Source organism: Stegostoma tigrinum, chromosome 8, assembly GCF_030684315.1.
Source record: "Stegostoma tigrinum isolate sSteTig4 chromosome 8, sSteTig4.hap1, whole genome shotgun sequence".
Lineage (NCBI taxonomy): Eukaryota > Metazoa > Chordata > Chondrichthyes > Orectolobiformes > Stegostomatidae > Stegostoma > Stegostoma tigrinum.
In genome coordinates this window covers 44,947,356-44,962,553 of record NC_081361.1, presented here as the reverse complement: position 1 = coordinate 44,962,553, position 15,198 = coordinate 44,947,356, and the positions used below count along the sequence as shown (strand labels likewise).

Genomic DNA, 15,198 nt, shown 5'->3' with positions numbered 1-15,198 from the left:
TCATTTTACAATGCTGGCATACACCAACCTCACCCTTTCATTTATTTTAAGTCTACTCTAATTCAAATGCTCCAAAAGGTCTTTGGAATTTTTGCAGTCAAGTTTAAAATAATTTTTGAACTAAGTGCCCTGATATAGCTATCCAAATTGTGTAATAGTCTGCAATACAAACTGCTACTCCATTTGCCTCTCTTCCCTTTACCTGCTGAACTTGTAAGCTAGCTTTTTGTAATTGATGCACGAGGATTCCCAAATGCCTCACTTTCTGCATTTATCCATTTAAATACTTAGCTCTTCTATTCGTCCTGCCAAAGTACATAACATCACACTTTCTCACATTGTATTCCATTTGCCAAGTTTTTACCCATTCACTTCATCTCACTACTAGTCATATCTAATGACAGAGTGGGACTGTGGTGACTTTACTTTTGTATAGTAACTGACCCTTACAGCAAACAGTAAAAGATGATGGATCTATTGAGTAAGTTTCGAACTGAGATTGAGCTTGTCTAGTATTACCATCAGCTGGAATCATAATACTGGACAGGATGTAAGGTTGCACAGAAATGCCCTGTTTTCACATGATCACAGCTTAAATAACCTGGAAAGCACCAGATGCCCTCAAAACTTCATTGCAATCAAAGGCATCAAGTAAGCAGGGCAAAATTGCTGTGAGCTGTGTAGAATCCATAATTGGAGGATAACACAAAGGTTGAAGGTACTCCCCTCGTCTCAGGCAGATCACTATAAATAATTAGGTTTGTAAAATTGGAAATATCCAGAGGCTTGCAGTTGTGATCTGCATATTAACAGTTTGCATTTCAGCACCAACTAGTCAGCATAGGTTGGACTGCAAAGTCCACAGATATTTTGCTCTTGGCCTGTTGGTTAGATTTAGATGCAGGAAGTACCCTGACAAAGCTATCCAAATACCAGGAAAGTCTACATTACAAACTGCTGCTTAATCATGAATACAATGCAAAGTTTTCATTTTGTATTTCTCCATAATACATAAACCTTTATAATTTGTCTGAGAGTATCATCAATGGTACAATACAGCTTTGGCAAATTGCTTCATGTTAGAATATCTTTCATATCTGTGGATATTCCGAAGTGTTTAAAGCTAATTAACTATTTTTAAACTATAAACATCAATCTAAAGACATACATCAGCAACTACATGCACAGTACGGTCCCAAACATTGCAATGAGATGTATGAATAAATAAATTATTTCAATGGTTGCTGAGGAATGGTTAACGTGCAATGTGATAAGACTTTGGTTGAAACAAATGCACGTAACATTTTCTCAATAGTATTTGTACAGGACCCTTTGTAAGCAAAGTGATTAACCTTAGTGGTACTGTGGAAAATATCAAACTTCATCCCCCTTGTAGCAATGTACTATAAAAAGCATTATGAAGATGACTTCTTCAGACAGATCTCAAGCTAACTGATGCTGAAGGGGTTTTCTTTCAAAGTTGTCCATTCAGTTTTGTCAGCCTATCACTTAAAGTCAGAATAAATTTTTCTTTTAGGCTACCCCACCTCAGTCTAAATTTTAAATGGGAGATAAAAGGCAAATGCAAAACCTTGTTTACCAACAGCCCTTTTATTGCTGCTCTCAAACAGGATGAAAATCACATGGCCATTCAAAACTTGTAATTTGTTAAGTAAACTTTAATATTCACGGGGATTCTAAACTGCCATTTAAAATGTGTCACAAGTACATTTCCTTATTCTGAATTTGCACTTAAGTATACATCAAGTAAAGAAAATAATTGCATAAAAACTGACAAATTGATAACATTTGCAATGTGCATTCACTGTTTCTATTCTCAAAATAATTAAATACAAAACTAGTAATGTCAATACATATAAACAGCGCACAAATACAACTTTTGGTCTTTTGCACCTCTCTAGTAGCCACCTCTGCCATTACCATATCCTCCTCCATATCCTCCACCACCACCACTGCCACCTTGGTAGCCACCATATCCTCCACTTCCTCCACCACTTTGGTAGCCCCCATACCCACCACTACTGCTTTGGTAACCCCCATATCCTGCACCACCACGACCCCCACTTTGGTAGTTGCGGTATCCACCACCTTGGTAGCTTCCTCCACTACCACCTTTTCCTCCATCATAGTATCCAGAATTGAAACTACCACGGGAGCCACCATAGCTATTGCCTCTTCCATAACCACGACCTCCCCTGTAACTGGATCCACGACTACTCCCTCTGCCACCAAAACCTTGGTTGTCATAACGTGCCATCTTTGGAGGCCGAGGACCATCACCAAATCTGTAATAAATCAAACCAATAAATTAATACATGTTATGTTTGACAAGTTAGAAGTAACAAAAAACACAGCTTATATTTGAAAATGAAACGATCAGATTGTATTCCATCCAGTGGATTTAAATTATTTTCTAGTGTTCAAAATATAAAAGATTCAATCCAAATAATGATCAATACACGGTAATAGTCACATTAAACATGTATCAAGAGGCTAACAAGAGTAAATTGCAACTACAATGTTTTTGCTGTAGCCGAAATACAAAACCCATTAGGTCAGTTCTTCTTTACTCTTTTTCAAGGGAACCTTTGTACAAATTAATTTGCACCAAACAAGCAAAATGAACATACTGACTGTGACTTCATACAAACAGGCACAGCCAAGGGACAGTTGTGGGGTGGTGTGGTTATGTGTAAAAACAAAAATGGAGGACAGAAGTCATACAGCTTCAGAGTATAACTTCTTTTCCTTTGGACACCTCAACAACCTGTTCTTCTTACTCCTCCACCTCTGTCAATAGCATAAAAAAAGTCTTCCAGCTCCTTTCAGTTCTGAAGAAATCATAGTGGACTCAAACCATTAACTCTGTTTCTCTGAGATTAGAACTGTTAGAATAATTAGAATAGAATACAAAAGAACAATCAGGTGTTGATTTTGACCAGAGCAGACTCAAATGAGTTGAAGGGCCTTTACCTGCACTGTAGACCTTTATGACTTTTTGACTGTCTCCACAGATGCTGCCAGAATTGCTGAGCTTCTCTAGTACGATTTTTGTTATTATGTCAAATTTCCAACATTTGACAGTATTTTGCTTTTATTTGAATTATCAATGACTGTGGCTCCTTGTAACCATGATCAAACAGTTTGCCTAACACAAAGAGTGGAACAAATAACAGGCAATCTTCAATTTTACCTTTGCAGCTGGGGCATACTATTATTTTAGTGCCTATATATACTCCATCATTATTTCTAAAATATTTTGACCTGCAGCATCAATACGCTTAGTTTAACTATTAACAGCTTTTATGTACAATGCATCATCCCTTTGCTAAGCAAGCAGTCTTTCCTGTACAACAGTCCTATCCCTCCACTCTTCAGAAAATGTTTCTTCACCCATACCGATCTCAATCTTTCCACTAGAACTGCCAGGCACCAGCAATCTCAAATTTACCGATTTGTATCCACTCTAACCTACTTCCCTCAATATATGCATTATCTGCTAGACAATTTTCCAGTAAATTCAAAAACTTCACATGAAAAGCCACTGCTCTCATTAAGGATTCAGCCAGCAAATGCTGCTTTAATTTACAAACACCGTAAAAGGGGTTTTTTACCTATCTGTGTCACTTTTAAGTGTTTTCTTCAAGTGGGATGTGTACATGTCTCTTTTGCTCATGTTTCTCAGGAGCACAGGTCTGGCCATGCAGATAAAAGCAAAAGGTCATGAAAAAATGAGGATGCTTAGATTGTGAGAGCCTCGCACAAGGTATGATAACGATGCAATCAGCCCTAGGAATCGTACTGATAAGAGTGCAAATTCTTTGCTGCTAAATTATGACATGAACTGATCTCCAAGTACAGTCTAGAAGCAAAATTCACCTTGAATTTGCAATAAGATTAATGCCTGCTGCACCAGGTTTTGAAATCTGCCGGATTACATTCAACAATCGCTCATGTGCAGGATCCATTTGTCGTATGAATTCTGGATCCTTGGCAACTTCGACAACCAGTGCCTCCATTCCTGCACGCAAAGCAACAATTGCAGCAGCTGTATAATGAGGCATCTTCAACTTTATCCTAAAAAGCACAAATAATATTTAGCGCTCAACATGAGCCATTTCAATCAGATCTAAAGAGGTACTTGTTGCAATGCAAGTTATCTCAGAACTAATGAGAACTAAGCTACGCAGTTACTAATAATGTCTTCTCAGACCAATGAAAATGTGTACTGTTACAGAACACTTCAATCTGCACAAAAAATAACACGTAATGGTATTTCAAAGATGGCTAAATTATAAGTAGCATTTTTGGGAGAATAAAGTTAATGAGCCACATTATGCAAGGTCATAATTGGCAAAATTAATATTTTATCTTTAGATGTTTCTCCAATTAGGTGGAAACTCTGTTGCACTCTTAGTAAATATAACCATCAAATTCTGTGCAAAACTGAATTGTTTACAGCATTTTTGCATATACAGTACACACCATGCATTTTTTTTAAAAAAAAGCTGAAGTTTAAGATTGTGGAAGCAGGTTATGAGGTCTTTACCGGCTGCAGTTATAGTTTTAAGTCATACAAAGTGAAATTTGTTACCACAAATAATAAATTCAATATCACTTTTCTGGAATAGATATGTTCCAAAGAGATAAGAAAAGCACACTGGCTTCATCACAAATCCCCGAATGGACTATATCACAGATTCAAAAATCAAATCACTGATCATGTAGTACCATACTGCTTTATTACATTAAATATCACTGTCATTCATCATTATTGGACTTGGATCAATCACAGTTATTCTACGTACAACTGACAGATTAAAATTATCTTGAAACACTAATTATAACTGGATATCAGTATTCAACAGAAACTGAAAGTAAAAGCATATTGAAACTTCAAACTTTCTTACCACTCATCCATCAAAATAATTTCTCCATTTGAAGTCACCTTCTTTGAACCATAGAAAAGCAACTGGAGTGGGCTAACTAACGTCATTGCCTTTGCAGACACAGCTCGAGTTCGTATCTAAGGAGAAATGCTGTTGATCAGTATCTCGTTAAAGGGCAAGTAAATGATCTTTTGCAATACTTTTTTAAAAAGCAAAAATCGCAATTTCAAAAGCAAATCAGGTTGCAATGTCAATGATACAAAACTTGGAAGCATTATACACTGTGAAGAGGAAACAGACAAATTGGATGGAGTGAGTAGATAGGTCACAGAGGAAGATCAAGACAGAATTGAGAGTTGAAGCATGTTAGTAAGAAGAATATGAACAGACACAATTCTAAATAAGGCGCATATGTACACAGATCTTTAAAGGCAGAGATAGCAGTTAACGAAGCATACAGTATCTTGGCTTTACTAATACGGGCATAGATTTACGAGAGCAAGAAGTCATGCTGAACTCGTATACAACACCTAGATCTCATTTGGAGCACTGCATACAATTCATGCTGCCACAGTACAGGACGGATATGAACACAGTAGAGAAACTGAAGAAGAGATTAATAAAAATGATTCCAACGAAGTGAAGCTGCAGTTATGAATATCAACTGGAGAAACTGGGACTGTGTTCTCCTTGGAGAGAAGGTGGCTAAGAGGAGAACTGTTAGAACTTTTCAAAATCATGAGGGGACAGGACAAAAAGATGGAGAGAAACTGTTTCTACTCAGAAAATGAAGAATGAGAGAAAACAAAGTTAAAGCAATTTGCAAAAGCAGTAAACTTGATGTGGGAGAAATCTTTTTGGCACAAGTGACTCAGGTCTCAGTCAATAAAATGTGGAGGTGGAGGAGCACAGCAGGTCAGACAGCATCTGAGGAGCAGGCAAGTCAATGCTTTGGATCCGAACCCTTCATAAGGACTGGGAGGGGGAAGGGAGCTCAGAAATTAAATAGGGGGAGGGTGGTTGGGGCTAAGAGAAGGTAGGTGGGATGGCTGTAGGCAGTTGCAAGTAGGGGGCTGTAGAGATTGGTCAGTGGGAAAGGTGGAACAGATAGGTAAGGAGGAAGATGAAAAGGTTGTGTCAGGTCAAGGAGTGGGGGGACAAGAGGGAGGGCTTGACATGAGATAAGGCTGGGGGTGAGGAGATTTTGAAACTGGTGAACTCTGAGGTCTTTGGGCTGTAGGCTCCCAAGGCAAAATATAATGGTGTTGTTCCCCCCAGTTTAAGCCTGGTGTCATTGTAACAGTGGAGACAGCCCAAGTTGGACACGTCATCAAGGGAGTGGGAGGGCAAGTTGAAATGACTGGTAAGCGAAAAGTGGTATTAGTTGAAGTGTACAGAGTGCAGATGCTTCACGAATTTGTCACCAAGTCTGCGCTTGGTCTCTCCAATACAGAGGCAAATCACATCTGAAGCAACAGATGCAATAGATCAGATGAGTAGATGTACAGCTAAATCCCTGCTGATTTGGAGTGACTGTCTAGGGCCTTAGACAGAGGTGAGAGGTGCAGTATAGGGGCGGGTGCAGCACTTCATTCGGTTGCACAGAAAGGTTCCAGGTGTGGTGGAGGCAGTTTTAATTGTGACAAGAGTGCATTAAATGATTATTTAAATAGAAACAATACTCAAGAGGATAAGGAAAAGGCACTATGTTATGAGGTTCATTTGGGAAGTAAGTGTAGTCACACTAGGCCAGATGGCATTCTTGTCTGCTTATAAAACTTCTGAGATTTTAAATTGTTACTTCCTTCAAAGAATGGCTGAGGGATGAAAGACCAAGTACTTAAAAAAAAGAGAGTAGTGAAACAGTAACATCTAGTCTGAAATGTTCTCCATTCATTGCTGTGATCTTAGCTTGGCTGGTTGTTACAACTGTACGATTGAATTAGTGCTCCAGACAGGGACCCATCTATTCCATATGGCTCAGCTACAAATCTCTTAACCCAATATTGTGTTCCACAAAACACAAGAAAATAGCTGACTGATTTTAACTCCATTTAAAAACCCTCAGAGAATGACAGTTTAACTGTAACTGCACAACATGATATTTGCACACGAATCAAAGGACAAGCCAGCCAACTGAGATGATCAAAATGCACAACTAACTTCACCATATAACTCTGCTGGTCTTTCCAAGGTATTAAATTACTCTGAAAGAAGAGACTGCACAATTAAATAATTACGATCAATCTTAGGTTAAACACATCAATTTATAGTCCTGAATAACAATTCTATACTGAATTATATCAGACTATATTTTAGAAGTAAAATACAGTGTGGGGCAATTGGATAGAACCACCACTGAAACTGTTCACATATTCTACTATGTTTTTGAGTGGTCTCAAAGATTCTGCAGAAGTAACTATGGGAACAGTAGCAGAAAAAGTAAATGGAAATCTATGATCTGAGTCAAGATATCTGAAGGGGAATAGTTATTTCTTAGCATCCAAGACAACTCAAATGTGAGGTAGTGCGTAACTCACCTTCTCCCCAAACACAAAGAATGGGGAAGGATACTTTGTATCTTGGTTGCTGAATGGGCAATTGACTGAAGACTTGTGGATAAGTGCATTGCGTCCCTCTGTAGTCAAGATCTTTCTTTTTTCCTTGTGATAGCAGACATTGGGATAAAGTCCAAAGCAAAGCAGTGAGATAACCACATCAAGATTATTATCTGGTCCAGTGTTGTTAAATACCTGTGTCATCAAGCACTCTGTTTAGTAGGAAAAGGAAGAAATATTACTCAGTACACGAAACAAATTAGAAGCAGCATATATTTTCTATGATATAACATCTACTCAAGAAGTCTGCTTAAGACAAGCATTCTTAGTAAACAATAGGAAAAAAAATTCTGGCTTTAAACTTTCACAACTGCTTTGGTGCAGTACAAGCCTCAATTTTACAAGATGTTCAATAAATGCAACATAAGATCATGTATTTTACAATTTACCATCATAGAATCCTTACACAGTGTGGAAGCAGGCTAAACGGTCCACCAAGTCCACACACACTCTCTGAAAAGCATCCCTCCCAGACCAACGCCAGCCCTGTAACTCAGCATTTCCCATTGCTAATCCATCCAGCCTGCACACCCCTGGACACAGTGGGCAAATTAGCAGAGGCAATCCACCTAACCTATACATCCTTGCATTGCGCGAGAAAACCCACGCAGATATGGGGAGAACATACAAACTTCACATAGATCGTCACCCAAGGGTTGAACTGAACCCAGGTTCCTGAGGCAGCAGTGCGAACCATCGAGCCACCATGCCGCCCTACATTATCCTGTATAAATCTATGTAGCTTTTGTAAAGCAATGGTTAAAATTCATCTATAGAATAGCAATTTTGGGCACCACACTTAGGAAGGATGTCAAAGTGGCAGAGAGGATACAGAAGGAAATTTAGTACAACGTTGTGACATGCGTGATTTCATTTTGGGTAGAGACTGAAGAAGCTGGATTGTTCTTCTTAAATAGAAAACAGGTAATGGGAAGGTAATGAGGGGTTGAATTATTTCTGTGGGCAGGAGTATAGAAAATGAAAGGGTGCATATTTAAGGTAACTGACACAAGAACCAGAGAAAGGAAAAAGGGGAGATTCCTTTAAAAGCAGTAAATCATGATAATTCAAAATGCACTCCCAGAAAGGGCACTGGAATAAGATTTAGTAATAACATTCAAAAGGGGAAATAAGTTACACTACGATAAGAAAATATATTGGGGTGGGGACAGTCCTTCTAAAGAGAAGACACATGATGGACCAAACATCTTTGTGCAGTAAATTTGAAGACATCATGCATCCATTGGTATTATGGAAACCTTCACCCAGCTCCTACCAATAGTGCTCTACAGCTTGTGGGACCAAGATCAAAACTGAAGCATGAAATTAATTCTTACCACATTTGACAAATTAAATCACCATGTTACATCTGTCAAGTTTTTAAAAGAGGGTGTGTCATATATAATAGCATTAAGGTAAAATGAAAAATAAATACTAAGTATGTACATCAACTGAATTGAAAAAGTACATCAACTAACTGCATCTTTCTACTTTATCTAAGTCCTGTAACATTGACAAAAACTTCCAAAACCAGCATAAACATACATTACGTTTTAGATTTAACAGCAGCAAAACACAATTTAGTTCATATAGTTTTACCTTCAGGGAAGCCAGAGTTGATAAGGATGTCCTTCAGCTGAACCTTGGCTTCCCATGTCATGCGCAAAGTTGCCATATTTAACCTTTTATGATCACAAAACCGCAATTCTGCATCTTCACCTCCCATTCTACAAAACGAAAACAAAATACTAATGTTTACATTATAGAGTTTACAGAATGTGCTGCAAAGGAAAATAACTATAACTTGATAAAGATTTGTATTCTGACTCAGCACTGCAATAATACCTTGCATCATCCCAGGCCTGGAAAACTGAAAGCAGAGCAACGTGATCTGAAAATCTCGTTCCTGAGAAGTTCCTGTGCACATAGCCCAGGCGCTTGCCTTCGTTAACAAAAGGCTCTGGGAAACAGGTAGCGGCAGATATAGTGCACACTGCGTCCCCAACACTGCAACAGATAAAAGTAAAATCAGTAACATTTTCTATCAATAGCTTTCCAAATCCAATTATAACTAAGCCATCTCTAAAGTTAAATTCATATCTGTCACGCTAGGAACAGTTACAACCATTCAAACTAAATAAGTTTAGCAACAATAACTCGCTTTTGGCATACAGCATTGAAAAGAGAACAAATCCCATGTCACTTCACATGAGCATTATTAAATGACACTTGATAGATAGCTACGTAATGAGCTCTTAGTTAGAAGAGTAAAGTTTTGAAGGAATATCTTGAGAAGGGAAAGTTGAAGGGGGTATTCCGAATCAAGGCACCTACACAGCTGCAACAGTAGAGTCATCAAAATCAAAATCACAAAGCTAGACTTGAAGGAGCAGTTACCACAACTTAATTGTCCTGGGAGAAAATAAAGAGATTATGTAGTAATGAAGTGGTAAACAAAGGATTGGACTTTTTTTAAAAAGTCAAGAAGTTGGTCAAGTGAAACCCAAGATAGGTTAGTGAACAAAGGGATGATACTGAAAGTGATTTGGTGAGATTTCGGGATGGGCAGTAGTGTATTGGATGCACTTAAGTTAATGTGTTGAGGGGTGGAAGATAGATCTTCACCTAGCAAAGACTCCATATACTATTACTACCCCCCAATGCATAGCATGTACTGTACTGTATTTGCTCTTTTTAAAAATATATTTTACACCATGTAGCATCAAGGTCAATACACCAGCTGATGCTCTCATCTTCCAAATCAAACTAGTTTTACTGAATTACCAACTGTTCCCTCCATCAAAAACAATTATTTACCACTAATTGGGAATCTGTTTCATTAATCAAAGTTGCCTCAGGACTTTAGCTGTGTCTGTGGGTTTTCTTGATTTTTCCACATAATCCTTCTTAGTCAATTGTATCAATTGAAAATAAGTCTATGTAGAAAATCTGAGCCCCTGCAGAATGGAAACAGGCCCTTCAGCCCAACAACTCCACACCAACTCTCAAGAGCATCCCCCCCTGCCCCCGACACATGCTGCATAACCCACCTAATCTACACATCCTGTGGAGGACATGGATTGGATACTCGTTTGATCACATACAAACAGACACTTACTGAGGAAAGACATGGGCTACATACAGACTATGTACCTACAACGAGTATGCACGTGGCTGCAATTTTTCCACTTTTGAATAAATCTAGTCCAAGTCTTATAGTCTCATTCTTCCTTTTACCAGCTGGCAACCAACTAAAACATGGCTTTCAAAATAAGTGTTTCCATATCAATCAACCTTCAGAAAAAATATTTAATTTTCTTGCCACTCTGCATTAATTTATGTGTTGGTTCAAGTTCATAGCTTTGTACCCTGAATTCACCCAGGCGCCTCCATGACAAAACTTCTTCCAAAAAGAAGTCTCTTTGCTGCTCATCTTTTAAACTTGGTGTTGAGCAGTATTCTGTCATGACATCAGCATTTGGCTTTCCCTGGGTGGCCTCCATCAGCTAAGTCAGCAAATTAGGACTGGAGGAAATGTACATTAACATCTAAGACATATTCTCCAGTGCTCGACATTTTGGATTTCATGCTACTTTTGTGACTTTTTTGAATCTGTACAAGATTACAACTGGAATTTTAGAACGTCAACATGTTATACCGTGTATCAGAAATCAATTTAATTCAAGATTTATAGAATAGTAGTAATATGAGGAGTAATACTGCATTATTTCAGATGTGGCCCAATATGATGCTTCCTTCAAATTGGACTTAAAATACAGCATGAATTAAAAACTAGAGATCATACAGTAACATACAAACACAAGTATGCTTCAGAATTAAGAAGTCTGAGCCTCATAACAATGTAATAGTTAAATTACATCACTCCAAGGTGCAACTCTTGTGGTTTATACTTGGCAGCAGAAAGGATATGCACAGAAACGTGTTAGAACTGAATGAGGATGATTTGAGAGGAAGTGCAGGATCTACGAAATTCAAGTTCAGTTTCCAGAAATAGTTCACTCATCATGCCCAATTAGTAGGGATGCTAGGAAGCCTTCGTTGAGGAAAAGGGCTGCACCATCTTCAAATCACTCACACACGGTAATCCAAGTGTCTTCAATGTGGAGAATAATTACAGGGCATTAAAAAAAGAAAAATATGCGAGATTTAACGCTCTTGAATAGTCACCGATTTCACATTTCGTCCTCGGACCTTAAATGTTACAGGTAAAGAGCATTTAACGAAGCCTATAAGTATTTCAATCAAATTTTGATGCCAACAATATACTAAACTTCTTACTTTATTGTACAGGAACCTTTCCCAGTAATTCACATTATCATTTTCTATGCTTTGACTCACTGGAATATACAGCCCATAATCATCATCTTGCCAAGGCGTGGTTCAATTGGAAGTCTGGCTAAGATACGGCCTAAGGGAGTCAGTTCATCATTAGCATCCAAAGCATCAAGTTCTGAGAAGGAACAGAACATACGTGAATGTCCACAGTGTATAAAACCAGAATAATGCACATTATGTTATAAATAGTGAAAAAAGCTCCCTCAGCACGAGCAAAGCTGTTACTCTTTGAAGAGACTTCTCGTATAACATTTTCAAAGTAACAACTGATAATTCCAGTTTTTGGTAAACAGAGATATTTTAGGACCACAGTTCTGTAATTTACCATCTTTCAAACAACAATAAAAGGCTGCTTCAGCTGAATGCAGGTATTTATCATAGTTTTTAAAAAGTCAGGATTATGATGTGATTAATCAGATGAACCATCCAATTAAGAGCTAAAGTTTAATGGTTTTTTATTCACTCACAGACTGTGGGTGGCTCTGGTTAGGAAAGCATTTATTGCCATTCCTAATTGCCCAGACAGCAGTTAACAGACAACCACATTGTTCTTGAGTCACATGTAAGCCAGACCAGGTAGGGATGGCAGATTTCCTTGCCCAAAGAATATCGGTGAACCAGACAGGTTTTTCCAATAATCAACGATGGATTCATAAATCAGTACTGAATGCAAATTCCACAATCTGCCATGGCAGGATGTGTGTCAGGGCTCCCAGAACATTAATTAAAAAAAAGCGAGGAGCTGGAGGAACACAGCAGGCTAGGTACCATCAGCGGAACAGGAAAGCTGACATTTCAGCTTGGGACCCTTCTTCAGGCCCTTTGCTGAAGAGGAGTCCCAACCGTCAGCTTTCCTGTTCCTCTGATGCTGCCTGGCCTGCTGTGTTCCTCCAGCTCATCACTTTGTTATCTCTGACTCCAGCATCCGCATTTTCTGCTTTCCGGATTAACAATTTACCAATAATACCAGTACGCTATTGCCTCCCCCTAATAAGAGGGAAACAGCAAGATGGATAACGTTTTTAAAAAGAACTCATGGAATTTCATGATTTAAACTGTGAGAAAACAGAATTAAATGAATTTTCACTGAGTTTTAATCATTTTTCATTCATGACTGTATGGTTGAAAAGACAATCTTTTTACATAAAATTAATCAATTTATTGCATGTTCAGTGCTTAGCATCCTTACACTTTTAACTACGTATAACTTTGTAACGAAGTAATTAGGAATCACCTTACCTCGCAAGGTGTGTTCTGCCTCAATAACTGCATCTAGAGGAGGGGGTTCAATAGCTTTGGCCAAAAATGGTCCAATGCCTCCCAGACGAAGAAGTTTGATACTCAGAGCAACTTCATGAAGGGGTGTGCGGAATATCTCAGGAGTCATATGTGTTTCAAGTCTAAAGGTGGCAAAAATTGGTTGATGATACAAGAATTTTTTTTTGTTTCCTGCCACACAATTTTAAAAGTAAATCTGCAAATTTGAAACCAATTTCAATAACCTTGATCTCAATTGCAAGGCTACTAAAAGATGGCAGGGCAGTGACTTGCACTCCAAGGAAAACTACTTTAAAACACATTTGTTTATTATAAATTTGAATTTAATTCATACCTCTCAAATCGCGCCCTGCTACAGAGATGGAAGCAGAAGCCAGGAAGGACACGTCCTGCTCTTCCCCGTCGTTGTTCCAAATTAGTCTTTGAAGCCCATACTGTGGCATAGTTCGTCATATTGTTATGAGATGTAAACAGTTTCATTTTTTGTCTGAAAAGTACATTCAAGTAAGGTATAGTTAATAGAGTCAGACAGCTGCCACCAAGAAACATTTTGAAGTGCAGGATAAGAATGATATAATGTTTACTACTCAAAAAATTTAGAAAGTCCGGTGATTTATAAGCATCTGACTTACGAACATCATCTCCTGCAGGATGGGATTTTAAAGATCCAATAAAGAAACCTATCTTGAAGTTACAAATGGCTCCTTTGCATTGTCCTGTACTGTGTTGCAACCTGTATACAAAGTGACATACAAGCAGACCCGTTCGCAACCCAGGGACTGCCTATACTATAAATTGCAGAAATGGTATTGAATCAAGCAGGTTAACTCTAGAGTTTCTCAAGTTCTTATACGTTATTCGTAAACTGCAAGAAAATTACTGAGATAGTGTGTATGTTCTAAATACCAACTCTTAAGTAACATCATTTTTCAAAACAATAAGTGGGTCAGAGATATTGGTGCAGAACATGCCTCATCTATGTAGTTGTTTGGTAACACAGAACTTGAATATTGGTCAGAGATACATTGAGAACAGATATAAGAATGCCAAATTTCAAACAATTTATACAGCAGTAGAAAAGGGTTGCTGGCCAATGCAACTGATTGGCAGACTGACTGGAGGAACCACCAAAAAGAAAGGAGGAGGTAACTACAGGCTCTAGTACGTTCGGAAAGACAAAAAGGGTGCAAGAATTGACATTTATTTTATTTACGAAGAACTGGCTTCTGTGCAGGAATAACCCACTGCGCCTCCCCACCCACACCCGATTTAAACATGCACAGAAGAGAGAGTGCATAAGATTGGTGGGAGAGCATGAGGTGCAACAGGGAGAGGGACTGCGTGCATGTGAGGGAGGAAAAGTGAGAATGTGTCAGGAGGAAGGAAGGACAGTGAATGCGAGGCTGAGTGAAGATGTGCGAGTGCATATGAGACACAGAGGGGGCAACAGAGACAGAGAAGCCTAATATTGGGATTTAGCCTGACGCACAGGCACCCACTCCCTGCTGCATTCCTCTGAGGCCAGTGTGAAGCAGATATGTTTGCAAATGCAGTTCCTTAAATTGGCCCTGGCAGTCTTACTCCAGTGACCAGGACACAGACCAAGTGTATCTCCCAACCTAGCGCTGCTTTTTGGCACCTTTTTTTAAGGATCACTTTTATTATTTTTTTTAAAAATTAGCTATTTATTGCTTTGATTTATTTTTAGCTGCCAAGTTGTTTGGTTCTCTTCATACTTCAATATTCACCTTCAATGCTGTGCCAAATCTTCTTTCCAAATTTTGCTCATTGGCACCCTGAACTATATAAATAATACCAGACAGAAAGAGGCCATTTAAGCCATGTCTCTACTGGCCAAATTAACTAGACACACATTCTAATCCCACTCATCAACATTTGATCAGTAACAGAGAGAAACAAAAATCAAAACATGGCTACTCAAAGAGGAGGCTGAACAACATAGTAGTTGGTGCATTACACTGCATAATGGAGACACTTTCAACCTATACCACCAATAGAGATTAACTGGTCATTAC

The 15,198-nt window shown here is 38.5% G+C and overlaps 1 protein-coding gene across 5 annotated transcripts in view; it reads right to left on the bottom strand.

The window, feature by feature from the left end:
• Positions 1 to 1,592: 1,592 nt before the first annotated feature.
• dhx9 (DEAH (Asp-Glu-Ala-His) box helicase 9) overlaps positions 1,593 to 15,198 on the bottom strand; it is a 67,094-nt gene continuing 53,488 nt past the window's right edge. For all 5 annotated transcript variants that reach the window (XM_048538887.2, XM_048538889.2, XM_059647842.1 and 2 more), the window contains 9 exons: positions 13,497 to 13,649; positions 13,124 to 13,284; positions 11,888 to 11,999; positions 9,374 to 9,535; positions 9,128 to 9,255; positions 7,451 to 7,680; positions 4,932 to 5,047; positions 3,901 to 4,098; positions 1,593 to 2,306 (listed from right to left, as the gene is read on the bottom strand). In XM_048538887.2, the coding sequence (XP_048394844.1) occupies positions 1,919 to 2,306; positions 3,901 to 4,098; positions 4,932 to 5,047; positions 7,451 to 7,680; positions 9,128 to 9,255; positions 9,374 to 9,535; positions 11,888 to 11,999; positions 13,124 to 13,284; positions 13,497 to 13,649 (1,648 nt within the window). In that variant the 3' untranslated portion in view covers positions 1,593 to 1,918. The remainder of the gene's footprint in view (positions 2,307 to 3,900; positions 4,099 to 4,931; positions 5,048 to 7,450; positions 7,681 to 9,127; positions 9,256 to 9,373; positions 9,536 to 11,887; positions 12,000 to 13,123; positions 13,285 to 13,496; positions 13,650 to 15,198) is intronic.